The 14,102-nt window shown below is 43.0% G+C and overlaps 1 protein-coding gene across 3 annotated transcripts in view; it reads left to right on the plus strand.

Annotated features, from left to right (window-relative positions):
* Positions 1-13,222, plus strand: part of LMCD1 (LIM and cysteine-rich domains 1) — a 68,138-nt gene extending 54,916 nt beyond the window's left edge. For all 3 annotated transcript variants that reach the window (XM_011961271.1, XM_011961273.1, XM_011961272.1), the window contains 2 exons: positions 10,009-10,224; positions 12,023-13,222. In XM_011961271.1, the coding sequence (XP_011816661.1) occupies positions 10,009-10,224; positions 12,023-12,181 (375 nt within the window). In that variant the 3' untranslated portion in view covers positions 12,182-13,222. The remainder of the gene's footprint in view (positions 1-10,008; positions 10,225-12,022) is intronic.
* Positions 13,223-14,102: the final 880 nt, after the last annotated feature.

A 14,102-nucleotide genomic window follows, 5' to 3' on the forward strand; every position in this document is an offset into this window, starting at 1 on the left:
TTTTTTTTTTGAGTGGGCTGCATATTATTCCATTGACTAAAACAGGGATTGGTAAACTTTTTCTGTACAGGGCATATAGTGAATATTGAAGGTTTTTCAGGCCACATGGTCTCTGTCACAACTAATTAACAGAGCTCTTGAAGCACTAAAGCTGCCATAGGCAATATCTAAACAGATGATCGTAGCTGTGTTCCAATCAGACTGTATTTACAAAAACAGGTGGTGGGCTGGATTTGGCCCACAGATGGATGCAGTGTCCTGACCCCTGAATTCGAAGAATCATAAAAAATGGTTTTAGCTTTTTATTAATCTCTTTGGTTTTACTCAATTTTGTTTTGCTAATATGGGTTAAGTGATGACGATGATGTTGATGCTGTCATCTCCCATTCACTGACTACCTAGGTTGTGCCAGGCACTGTGCCAGAGATTTTGCGTGTTGTTTTACTTAATCCTAAGAATTATCCTCCAAAGTATATCATCCTCCTTTTTACAGACAAGGGAATTAAGAGACACTCTTAACAAAGTTAAACAGTGTTTTCAAACTTCAGGTCACAGTCCATCAGTAGGTAATACATCAATTTAGTGGATCGCAACCAAAATATTTTTAACTGAAAATGGGAGAGTGTTTCAGGAGTAGTAAATATTTTTCTAGGAAGCTTTTTTTTGGGGGGGGAGTGTGTGTGTGTGTTGGATCAGGACGTGAAATGTATTTCCCACTGTGGATCACAGACAAAAACAAAAATTTCAAAAAACAAAGCTAAGGAAATTGTCTAGTTACCTAGATGGTGAGTAGTTAATGCAGAACTAGGATCCAGACCTGCCTCACTCCAAACCTGACACAGACTCTAATTAACAGATGCTCCCATCTCTGGAGCATCCACGCAGTTCTAAGCCCCGGGCAAGGCCGTTGCAATGGGAATGAACACATCTGAGACTCTGTCCCTGCTCAGCTGTGGACCAAGCAGCATCTTTTTGCAAGGAGCCAGTCCTTGGGCCCATGCTTGTCAGAGCTGGATTTGAGAACAACCCACACTGATGTTCTCTTACACGTGTAGCATTTATGAAGCCTTTCCATCTCCCTCACTTCATCACATAACCAGGGAGGGAAATTCAGTTAGAAATGTTTAATATTTTGCCTTGCTTGGCAGAGAGACCCATAACGGATAACCTGCCCCAAGAAAAAACGTAAGGTGAAGGGATCAGTTAATAGTAGTGACCACCAACATCAGGGTAAGACATTTCCTATGAGCCAGGGCCTGCTTCTGTGTGCTACAAATGAGAAAACTGAGGTTCAGAGGGTTGGATGATTTGTCCAAGAGCTTTAGCAGTGATGAAACCATGGCATGAACCATGTTCCAAAGCACATGACCCAAACCGTTGCCCACCCACCCTGCACATTCTGCACCATAGGGAGACTTGGGAAGACTATACAGTGTGGGGAAACAGAACTTAAGAGAGCTAAGGATGCCAGAAATGATGTTAGACTACAAAAGAAAGAAACACACCCATAAAAACCTCTGGGATACATGAGGCTGCAAAGCAAAGATGGTAAATAGTCACCATAAGAGGAAATGGGGAGATGTTGTTTATAAATAAATTATTGAGTATTTGTGTTGGAAAGAACGCAGTGCCTGAATTCAAGGCCCTTGTGTTAATATTTACTGTATTGTAGTAGTGAGATTTCCACGAGGCACTCTGGGTTTAGACTGGGTAGGCCTTTGGATAAGGGCCTTTCAGAGGAAAACAGCACAATTCAGACAGAACTTCTGGCAAACCCGAGACAGAGATTATTGCTGATTTAGAGCCTTCTCCATATCTGCTGATCCCTCTCTGAAGGCCAACACAGTTCATTCCTTAGAGACAGTTCTTCAGCTGAGTAACCCTTGGCCACTGTCCCAAGTCTGCTGTTGCCTAAAACACTTTGTGTCTTGGTTACTCCCATTTCAGAAACCTTAATAATTCTGCATGTACGCATTTGATGTTTCCATCACCTAAGGCTGCATATCAAAGCACCCCAAGGCATATGGCTGAAACCAACATCTATTTTGCTCATAAATCACCATTTTGGCAGGGTTCAGTGGGGACAGCTTGTCTCTGTCCATTTGCTGTCATTTGGAGGAGCTTGCAGGCAGGAGGCTGGAATCACCTGAAATTCGTTCACTCGTATGTTTGGGCTAGAGGCTGGGAAGACACACACAGCTGGGACCCTCCCTTGACCTCTGCAAAGTCTCTCCACGTGGTTGCTCTCAGATGGAAGCTTCGGGATACCAAGACTTCTTTCCTGTCAGCTGAAGGCTCCCAAGGTGTGTGTACTGAGAGAGAGAGCCCAGGAGAAAATATTGCCTTTATTACTACCCTGGGAGCTGCATAGCATCACTTCATCCATGTTCTGTTCTATAGAATCGAGTCACTAAGGTGGGACTATATTCATGGAAAAGAAATTAAATTCCATGTTGGTTGGAAAGGTATCCAAGAAATTTGCCAACATAACTTAAACACACCATGGCTGAGGGAACCCCACAACCCTGCAGGGTCTTAACTTTTGAGCAGCTGAATCTAAAATGTTCCTCAGCTTTCTTGAGACAGGTGTTTACAAATTGCAAAGACCCCAATATTCAAAATCTTTCTTTTCAATTAAGAATCTTGTGCCATTAGAATAAGGAACAAGGTAACACTTTATTGGCACAGGGAAAAACTTCCCATTTGTTCTACTTCTGAAAGGTTTGTTTCACACATCCTCTACCCAGGTGGGAAATAGTCTGCAAACAAGGTCACATGACAGATGTTGGAAGCGTTTTCATGAGCAAGCTCCAATCTTAGATATTTGGGAACATGAACAAGAAACAACTGATACGCTAATTATACAGTATTCTTCTCCATGCCTTTTACCATAGTCCCAAAGAACTTTCATTTGACCATACTAGCTCCTTAATAGGGGAAGTAGCCTGAGAATGGCCTCATTGGTCTTTCTTAAAAATAGTGTTGAATTTAAACATCCCAGGAATTCAAATGAGCCTTTGTTGTAACTGAACTGAATTGGTGATATCAGTTTTGCTGAGCTTATGTATAAAGTTATTTTTAAACAGTCTATAACAGCGGTGCTCAAAGAGTGGCCCCGACCACACCAGCATCCCCTAAGAATTTGCAAATTCTTGTGCCCCACCCCAGATCTACTGTATCAGACACTGTGGGAAGGTGGTGGCGAGGAGGGGAGCAGAGATATGTTTTAACCAGCCCTGCAGGGGATGCTGAGGCAGGCTCAACCCTGAGAACCACATCAGGGTGCCTGCCAGTGCTCCCCAGACCAATCCAGGTGCATTTCTATCCCTCTCCCTTCCCCTACTTTCATGTCAATTCCCATTTGGTAATGTGGAGTGGGGAGCCCCACTGATATATCATGGTGTTACCCGATGGGTTGTAGTTTGGTGAACTGACACGAAGTCCCTTTTGCGTGGGAGGGAAAGAGCTGGAAATTTCATTCTGTAGAACTGAGAAGCCAGACAGACAACTCACTTTGTATTCAGACAGCCCTGGCCAAAGAGTTTACAGTTCCCAGCTCTGCAGGAGGGAGGGTGAAAATAAGTAGACAGTAGACTGTCTCCAGGGGTGGGATCAGATATGGGGAGGAGCAGGTCCTCTAAGCAGAGGATGAGTGGAGCTGAGTCTGGAGCAGTGGCAAATGATGAAAAGCTCACATGACTCGATTCTCTGGCCTTGCACAGATGGAGAGAACTGACAGGGGATAAAACAGAGCTCATCAGTGGCAGGAATGACCTCCTGCTAGTCTACATGCCCTTGGTATCATGGAAGGAAATCCAGGCTTCCAAACCTGCCTTCCACATGTCTTTGTCATTTTAGGAAAGTGATTTAGTCCCTCCAGGCTTTACATTTCTAGCCTGCAAGGTGGATAGAGGTAAGGAATAGACAAGATTTTAGCAAATCATTATTGAGCCCTTAGAAAGTCCAAAAATTCCGTTATGTCATTTAACCCACACCACAATCCTATGTTGTTGCTATCATTATGATCGCCATTTAACAGGTGAAAAAACAGAGACACAGATAAGTTAGTTCATTTGCCCAAGGTCACACAGCTATGAACCCAGGCAGCCTGACTTGGTATCTCCCCTCTCAGCCACCCGTTGCAATTTAGAAATTGCAAACCTCGCTACAAAAGATTGTGGGAGACACTAAGTTTGTGCAGAGAAAGGGCCAGGATGATGAGACCCAAGTAGGCTAGGCATTCTGACTCTCAGCTGCTAGCTTGTTTCTGGTGGCTGAGGGACCACCAGATGATAGATTCAGGATATCCTCAGATTTCTCATCCTTTGAGATGACTGGGTTAAGGACACAGAAAATGGCTCAGAGGCAAAAAGAGCACATTTCATCCTGACACATATTAAGAGGGCTCCTTACCCAGACATCTTGTTTTCATAGAGTGATAGTGACACTGTTTGCTTAAAAGGGCTGGCTACTGGTAGAAACTGGGCCAAGAGCCAGGGATGCTAGGGAGAACAGTGAGGGAAGAAACACTCCTCCAAGAGGGGCTTCACAAAGTGCTTTCCAACAGATGAGAAGGTTGCCAGCAAGCCCTGTGAACAAGAATTTTCCTTCCTTCCTTCATACTGCTGCCAGAATATCTCCCTACAGTGCAAATTAGAACCTTGAACTCCTCATCTCAAGAACTGGTAATGGGTTAGGTGCAGTGGCTCAAGCCTGTAATCCCAGAACTTTAGAAGGCCAAGGTGGGAGGATCCCTTGAGCTCAGGAATTCAAGACCAGTCTGGGTAACAAAGTGGGACCCCGTCTCTATAAAAAATTTAAATATTTTTAAAATGTCTTAAAAAGAAACAGTCGTGGCTCCCCATTGCCTCCAGAGTGAAGTCCCAACCTATAACCTGGGTTCAAAGTCACCCATGATCACCCTAAACTGCCTTTTGGACCTGATATCCCCCTTCTTCCTTCAGTGTATCATCAGGGTGCCTGCCAGTGCTCCCCAGACCAATCCAGGTGCATTTCTATACCTCTCCCTTCCCCTACTTTCATGTCAATTCCCATTTGGTAATGTGGAGTGGGGAGCCCCACTGATGTATCATGGTGTTACCTGATGGGGTGTAGTTTGGTGAACTGACACAAAGTCCCTTTTGCGTGGGAGGGAAAGAGTAGAAATTTCATTCTGTAGAACTGAGAAGGCAGACAGACAACTCACTTTGTATTCAGACAGCCCTGGCCAAAGAGTTTACAGTTCCCAGCTCTGCAGGAGGGTGAAAATAAGTAGACGATGATTGGTCACTGGTTTTTTGTCTAGACCCCCTGATGGGCTCCAGGCCAGCTGAATCTCAATCATGTGAAGATGAACAGGATTTTCATTTGGGCGAAAAACTCACACCCTTCATTCTTGGGGGTGTAACTGAAACCACAAATCTAGCATGTTCTAAGGAACATTATCAGGCACAGTCAGGATCCAGTTCAAGATGTATCCAGTTAACCAAACACATTCCTTATATAGGCAGTCATTCAAGACCTCCTATACTCAGAAACTGCTATCAGTACATGGACATTCTTTGTTATTCAGTGTTTTTTTTTTTTCTAATTTTCACCATTTTAATGTTGATTTCCTCTCCAATATATAAAAGTATATTAAGTATGCTATCAAAGTATGTAAGTTAAGAACAGTAAGTGTGCAGACTCTTATACGCTTCCCTGTCTTCACATGGCAAAACAATAAATATTTCTATTTTGGCTGAAACATAGTTGATACTAAGTTTAAATTAGCATCTAAAGCCAGGGTCAGCAAACACTTTCTGTGGACGGCCAGGTGGTAAATATTTTAGGAGATGTGAGCCAAGAGCCAAAATTGCAATATCATGTGGGCACTTTATGTAACAAGAGAGAAAACAACTTTCCTTGGGTTTTTTTAATGAAATTCAAAAGACAATAATAATAATTGAGCACAGGGGTTTTTTTCAATATAGGTCTACTAATGACAAAAGTAGAATTCTTTCTTGAGAGAAAACATTTCACTGAATTGGAGGGCAAACGTAAAATCCAGTCTTCATTCTCATGGGGCTTGCAAGAACAGACAGTGGCCGGGTTTGGCCATGGGCCATAGCTTACTGACGCCGGATCTCAAGGCCACATGATGGAGTAGAAAGAACTTTGGCTTTGGAGTCAGGTTTGGCCTCTGTTCACATCCTAGCTTTGCCTCGCATCAGCTGTGCATTACTGAGCAAATCACTGAATCTCCCTGAACTTCAGTTTTGCCATTTCTAGGAGAGAAGATAATGATTTTCTGAATAGAAAAATAACTCTAGAAGGAGAAATAACTCTCTTGGGTTTATGTAAGGGGTAATAGTAATGAGAGCAAAGTCCTGAGCACAGTGCTGGATGCAGACACGCCATAGGGACATGACAGACAATGTCGTCTCCATCATCATTATTGGTGCTTACAGCAGCAGGGGATAACTCTAAAATGGCTCAAAAGATTGCATGGATTGAGAATGTCAAGCTCCCATTCTTTAGAGGATGAGAATGGGCAAGTTATAAATGTGCAATGGATTGATACCTGAATGAACCAGTGAATGAATGAACATTTGGCAACTTTCGCTGCTCCTGGGAACTGGCATAAGACAGAAATCTAGAGCTCTCACAGAGAACTTCTCCCAGGCACACTCACCCTCTCCACAAAGCCCTAATCCTAACTGAAGCTGAGGAACAACATGAGTTGAGGTTCACCTTGTCATGGTTTCTGAGCAGGCCATTGAAAATGTTACTGGCAGTAAAAGACAGATAAAGGAGCCCCACATGGAAAGAGAATGACAAGCAGCCAGGAACTGGCTGCCTTAACTGCTGAGAGGCCCTATAGGGAAGCTGCCTCTCACCTTTAGCCGTTGGGCATGCTGCTCCTTTGCCATGCCAGAATGCATGCTCCTGGGAGCCCTCCTAGCCCTTCAGACGATTCCCTGAGTTTAGTCTCCCCACCTGACCCAGCTCAGTTCCCATAGAAAGTCACAGAGCCAAAGGCGGCAGTTTGAATCCCAGCTTGTTTCTTGGCTGTGCCCCCCTTCACAAGCTATTTTGTCTCCTCGGGCCTCACTGGTCTTATCTATAAAATGAGTGCATTTCCTATATACCTGCATTTCCTACCCAGAGGATTGCTGTGAGGTAGATAGGAATGTGGTTGATCCCTAGCCCTTATCCCTCAGAGAGGCCTCTCCTGCTAAGGTGGTCCCTGCCATCCACCCCACAGTCACTCTCCATTCCCTTACTCTATGACTGTTTTCCTAGTATTTATCACACTCCATGATTATCTCATCTGTTTGTTTATATATTTATTTTCTGCCTCCGTACACACACAGCCCCAGTTTCTCTGAAGGCTGTGGCATTATATGCCTGGGTCACTGCTGTATCCCCAGCATCTAGTCCAGGGCCTAGCACATAGTAGATGCTCAGTAAACAGGGATGAGCCCCTGAAAGGCAAGAGTGTTTTGAAAGCTCCCAAGAACTTTCCACAACTGTCTCTGGAGCCCAACTCTCTGCTGCACTTAGTCTAAACCTGTCTCTAAAGTGCAGACAGATGCATCATCTGCTAGTGTCTTCCACATCCATCTGTTGTCCCCTAAGTAGGAAGTATGAGGTTGGAGGGCAGAGGTTTCCAAATATTCATTGTTGATCTGCTATGTGCCTGGCACTGGGGAGATGTGAAAGCATAGTTGAATGTAGCTCCTGCTCCCAAGGTACTTCCATCTAGTGTAGAAAGAACACGTATCAAATAACCATACAGAGAAAGGTAAGCAGAGAAGCTTTAGTATGGACTTAATTGCCTATGGAAGGAGGTCAGAGAAGATTTCCCAGAACAAAAGATCTTTAAGTCTGAGTTCTGAAGAATGAAAGGAAGTTAATCAAGCAAACAGGAATGGGAACAATGTACCAGACATCCTGAACAGCAAGGGGAAAGGCCTCGTGGCAGGGTGGAGCATTCCTTGATTCAACAACTATTGATGGGGAATTTATGTGTGCGGGGCCCAGTAGAGGGTCCTGGGTCAGAGCAGCAACCAAGCAGCCTCTCTCTGCCCTCTGCAGCTAGCCACTTAATAGAGGGAACAGATCTAAATTAGATAATTCCATAGGTATTTTAAAAATAATGTTAGCTAACATGCATGGAGTCCTTTTGGGAGATCTGCCAAAATCATGCATGGGTTCCAAATAACATGTAGATACTTGGCCCTGGAGGAGATGGAGCACTCTTTTAACATGGAGAGCTTAGTGACTTCCTTCCAAAGAGGATAGTATGGAAAGGCAGAGAAGAGTCACTTTACAGTGGAGAATCTGACAAACACTGCCTCCACCAGAAGGTCAAGATCAACCCCAATGGTGACGAGTGAGGGCGACAGTATGTACCCTTGGTAGGATGTGATGAGAAGAGCAGTTTGCCTCGTGATCTTCCTCCCAATGTAGTCATCATAGTAACATCAGGCAAATCCCAACCGAGGGACATTTTACAAAACACCTGACCAGTACTCCTCAAAACTGTCATGGTGGCCAAAAACAAAGTCTGAGAAACTGTCCCAGCCAGGAGGAACCTCAGGAGACATGACAATTAAATGTAATGTGGGATCCTGGAATAGAAAAAGGACATTGGGTAAAGTTTATGAACACCTGAATAAAATCTGGACTTTAGTTAATAGTAGCATATGAATATTGGTTAATTAATTATGACAAATATACCTTATTAATGTAAGATGTTAAGAACTCAAGAAACTGAGTGTGGACTATATAGAAATTCTCTACTGTTTTTGCAATTTTTCTGTAACTCTATAACTACTCAAATATTATTATTATTATTAATTATTATTATTGTTATTTGAGACAAGGTCTCACTCTGTCACCCAGGCCAGAATGCAGTGGCACGATCATAGCTCACTGCAGCCTCAAACTCCTGGGCTCCAGCAGTCCTCCCACCTCAGCCTTCTGAATAGCTGGGATTACAGACGAGCACCACCACAACTGGCTAATTTTTAATTTTTTTTGGTTGAGATAGGGTCTTGCTATGTCACCCAGGCTGCTGTCAAACTCCTGGCCTCAAATGATCCTCCTACCTCTGGTTCCCAAAGTGCTAGAATGAAAGGCATAAGCCACCACTTCTAGCCAAAAATATGACTTATTAAATATTATTTAAAACTATTCATCCATGGGTAAAAGATCCATTCAACGTGCAAGGTAAACAAACAGGTTTTAATGTAACCAAGTATGAAAGAGTCATTGATGTCCTTTCAGATTTCACACTGCAACTAACTTGAGAAACTATCCTTGTCAAATTTTAATATAATATCAAAGAAGAATATCCACAGTTATCTGGAAGGGCTTTTAAAATGCATCTCCCTCCTTTTTCCAACTTTATGTCCGTGTGAGTTCAGATTTTCTTCATATATTTCAACCAAAACAGCAGCATGCAAAAGATGGGCTGCAGAAGCAGTTATGGGAATCCAGCAATCTTCTGCAAGTCATTGAAGAGATTTGCAAAAATATAAAACAATATCTTAAAATTTTCTTCTCACTACTTTTTTTATTTTGAAACATATAGTTATTTTAGTAACAAATATATATGTTAATGTATTAAAGGTTTAGTATTGTCATTTTTAAATGAAAAAATAAATATTTAAATTGTTCTCAGTTTTAATTTCTCTTATGGTAAATATCAATAGCTATTACCCACATGAACAAAAACTCTGTGGGGGTCTTGATAATTTTTAAGAGTATAAAGGGTACTGTGACCAAACAATTTGGGAATCTCTGTGCTAAATAAATAACTTTATTTAGTCCTCATGAATAGCCTGTTAGGTAGGCAATATTATTGTGCCGCTTTGCAGATGACAAAACTGAGGCATGGAGAGGTGTAGTGACTTGCCCAAGGTTACCCAGGAAGTAGAGAGACTGGAGCTGGAATTCGAACCCATGTCACTATGTTCTCCTGACTTCCTTGTCTCCTGTGGTCCTTCCCCATCGTTCCAGGTCTGCGAGCTCTGCAAGGGAGTGGCCCCTCCAGACAGCCCCGTGGTCTACTCGGACAGGGCAGGTTACAGCAAGCAGTGGCACCCCACCTGCTTTGTGTGTGCCAAGTGCTCTGAGCCGCTGGTGGACCTCATCTACTTCTGGAAGGATGGTGCACCCTGGTGCGGCCGCCATTACTGCGAGAGTCTGCGGCCCCGGTGCTCCGGCTGCGATGAGGTGGGAGATAGTGGCTAGATGGGCTGGGGAGCTTGAGGGACACTGCTGAGGGTAAGAGCCCAGAGGCCAAGAGGAGTATGGCTTTGTGGATGATGTGTTCTACAGATTGGGAAACTGAAGTCAGGCCTCACTGCATGCTCTCAACCTTCATTTTCTCATCTGCAAAATGAGGCAGAAAACCTTGGGATTGTTGGGAGGGGTCAGACACAGTGCCAGTGAATCTTGTCCTCAGCATAATACCTAGCACTTAGTAAGTACTCAGAACATACCAGGGTGAACCAGGAGGCATTGCCCATGTTCAAACCTGTATCTGCATCTATTATTATTATAGTCATGTGGCTACCTAACTCTGGAGGCTCAGTTGAGCCTCAGTTTTACTACTTATGAAATAGGGACGAGACCAGCACCCATCCCATAGAGTGGCTATGAGGATAAATGAGATAATGCATGAAAATGTTTGCCACAGGGCCTGACCTAGGAACTTATACATGGTAGCAGCTGTTAGTCTTACGATAATATACTATAACATAATAATGAGATTTAACATTAAGGTGACACGATACAATACGATATGATAGAGATGCTATGAAAGGGATTCAAGTCTCTCATACTGGTTTCACGAAAATAACTCTTAGGTATATTAACAATGGCAATACCAATTATGATCATAGTAAGTACTGTTTGCATGCCTTTGGTTGCAGGCAATATACTGACTTCATCTTTGGCAAGTATGAAGGTTAGAAATGCCTTCTTTATATTGAACCAACACCTGTTTTCTACCACCTTCTATGAATTGGTCACCATATGAAGTTAAGACCCTGTAGTTCTCTTACCTAATAACTCTGTTATTAAGTGATATTAAGAAGAAAAAGAACTGTCACAGGCCTACCCTGGAGCCTGATTTTTGAGGTGACAACAGTATATGCACAATAACAATTCTCCATCATTTATTAGGAGCTTACAGTGGTTCAGTAATTTGCTACATACTTTATGTACAGCATGCCATTTATATCACAACAATCCTTTAGGGAGAGATAAGCATGATTTTTTCTCATTTCATATTTAAGAAAAGTGCAGCTCTGAAAGGTCAGTGCTAATCAGATGTCCCTGACTTTGTGTCAGTCAACATTCTAAGCCTTTCATATGTAGTTGGCCATTTGGAAATCATGGAACTTTATGGGATGGAAAGTATTTGTATCCCCATTTTACGGATGTGGAAGCTGTGGCACAGGGCAATTAAGTAATTTGCCCAAAGTCACAAAGCTGGTAGAGGTCTTAAGTGAAAACTCATACCCAGTTCCTGTTTGACTCCAATACTAGAAGGCCCATTAAACATTATGCTCCTCTGCACTTCCTGAGTCTCAGGGGATCCTTACCATGTGTCTATTCCAAGAGTTACTTCCTTCCAAGCCCAAGTGACCCTCTGTACTCTTGCTCTTGATGATTGGCCATTGGCAGCTTATCTTTCCTTAAGCTTTCTTCACCAGGGTGTGTAATCCCACCTTGGAACTAAACTTTAGATTTGGCCCAAAGAGTATCACAGATGCTAGATAAGTAAAACCTGCCTGTGGTGGAGGATTTTTTTTTTTTCCATCTGAGAAGCTAAGATGCAACCACAACCTTCACCAAATACTATGCTTACTGCCTCAAATTTATGCCAGATTTTTCCACTAAGGCTTTTAAAGGTTAAAACAAGAATAGGATGGGATGAACCACCACCCTATAACTTGTCCTAGATATACCATCTCTACCTAGGGACAGAAACTGAGTCGTGCATTTCTCCTGCTTCCCTTCCCAGATAATATTCTCTGAGGACTACCAGCGTGTGGAAGATCTGGCCTGGCACCGGAAGCACTTTGTCTGTGAGGGCTGTGAGCAGCTGCTGAGTGGCCGGGCGTACATTGTCACTAAGGGTCAGCTTCTGTGCCCAACTTGCAGCAAGTCCAAACGCTCCTGAAGGGGTGCCCACTCACAGCCAGAATCCACAGGATCCCACTGAGAAGGAGAGCCAGGTGTGCTGAGACCATCCTAAGGGGCCGACGTGACAGCAAGCAAGTGACATAAACAGTGATTTGCTTTTCAGTGAGAATATATATATCATATGTTACATATGATATATATATGATATATATATTCTAGGTTGGGTGGTGGTAGATCCTTGAGGGTCAGTAGTTTCAAAACCATAAATATTCTAAATCTTAGGATGGAGTTCCTTTTCTTTCTGTTGTTTCCCAGCTACAACCAACTAAAGACACAAATGGCGTTCTGCAAGGGGACTCTGGGAGGAGTTTTCCAGAATGCAATTCCGAGTGAGCAAATCGCATAGCTGTAGAATGTGTGTGCTTTCTTGTGGACACAGGAGCTCCTCCAGGAGCAGGCTGGGATCCCAACTATCGCTTGTTGCCTCTTTTTCAAGTGGAATTTGAATTTTAAATAAACAACATTTTTGGCATGATAAACATATCAATAAAAGTTTTGTGAATTCCACATACACCCTTATCTAATTATTTACACCATGGCAGTGATTTTGCAACATCTGTTTAACTCCATGACCCTGAATGCCAGTGCTGGCAGAAAATATGGTAAAATACTAATGAGCCTCTCTATCAAGGTATCTCATCAGACTTCCACTGGGAGTGTAGGCTTTGGGACAGAACCCCGCCCCATCTACCTATTCGCAATACTCCCAGATCACTAATGTAACAAAGGTGTCATGGTTTATGGTACACTAAAAAGTGGCCTGCTGGGAACCGATGAGCTTCTCTTTAGCCAGGTACCTGATTCAGCTGCCCTCAGAGCCCAGGCAGATAGTGAATGAACCCCTCTGGGAATAAGACCAGTACTGGGGAGCTGCTGAACAGGGGCCACCTAAGCTCCAGCAATGGGTGCCACATGGGACATGGTGACTAATGTGGGCAGATCTTTAAAAATACAGCACTTTTTCAAATGCCAAAATAATGGGAAATAGAATTTTTTTCAATAAAAATTAATCTAAAATATTAATGCCACTTTTATGAGAAATCTCAATTTTTAATGTTGCCAACTAAACATTGAATGAGTTAAGTAGAACAGGTCTTTGGGCCAAATTGTATCTCCATTTTATGGTCTCTCTGAACATTTTCAGCTCTTAAATTAATTTCTTTCCCACAATTTCTAAGAAAAACATATTTTTTTCTACTGGGAGTATAAGGATGAAAAAGACACAAGTCCTCGGAGCTTACAGTCTGGTCGCCAGTGGTTTTCTTTCTTGAACTTCCTCGTCTGCTCCCAGGTTTCTTTAACCTCACCATCCAAATTTTGCTCTGACCGTCTTGTACCTAGAAAACCCCCATTCGTGTGCTTTGTAAGTTTTACCAAAGCCATTGCTATATCCTCCCAAGGCAGTGGTTTTCTGCTCCCAGTTGCTTTCTCTAGTCACCCTCAGTTTCCTAGTTATGTTCATTTTCTCAAAGATAAGTTTCAAGTGTGTCATTTCCTTCACTCAATCTCCATAGTTCTTCATTGCCTGCCAAGTCAACAACCAAGTCCTCATGGACATTTGAATCCTTCCAAAACTTGGCTTTGTTGTCTTTCTGGCCTTGGAGCCCTTTATTTCCCTAGATTTCCAGTTCCCTATTCTTCCTAAGCATGCAGAAGCTCCCTCTGATCAAGCCCTTCCCTTTGCCTTTGCTAGTTGAGGACTGGCTACCTGAAGACCAACTCTGGCTGTTGAAATTCTATTCATCCTATAAGGTGCTTCTCAAGCATAACCTGCTTCTCTGGCACTTTCCTGAAGCACTGGTGAAATATTCACCAATTCATCATTCATTCATCCATTCCACAGATATACAGTGAGCACATCAAAGTTCCAGTTCCCATGCTGAATATAGAGGATATGG

This window comes from Colobus angolensis, unplaced genomic scaffold (genome assembly GCF_000951035.1).
Source record: "Colobus angolensis palliatus isolate OR3802 unplaced genomic scaffold, Cang.pa_1.0 Scaffold544, whole genome shotgun sequence".
Classification (NCBI taxonomy): Eukaryota; Metazoa; Chordata; class Mammalia; order Primates; family Cercopithecidae; genus Colobus; species Colobus angolensis.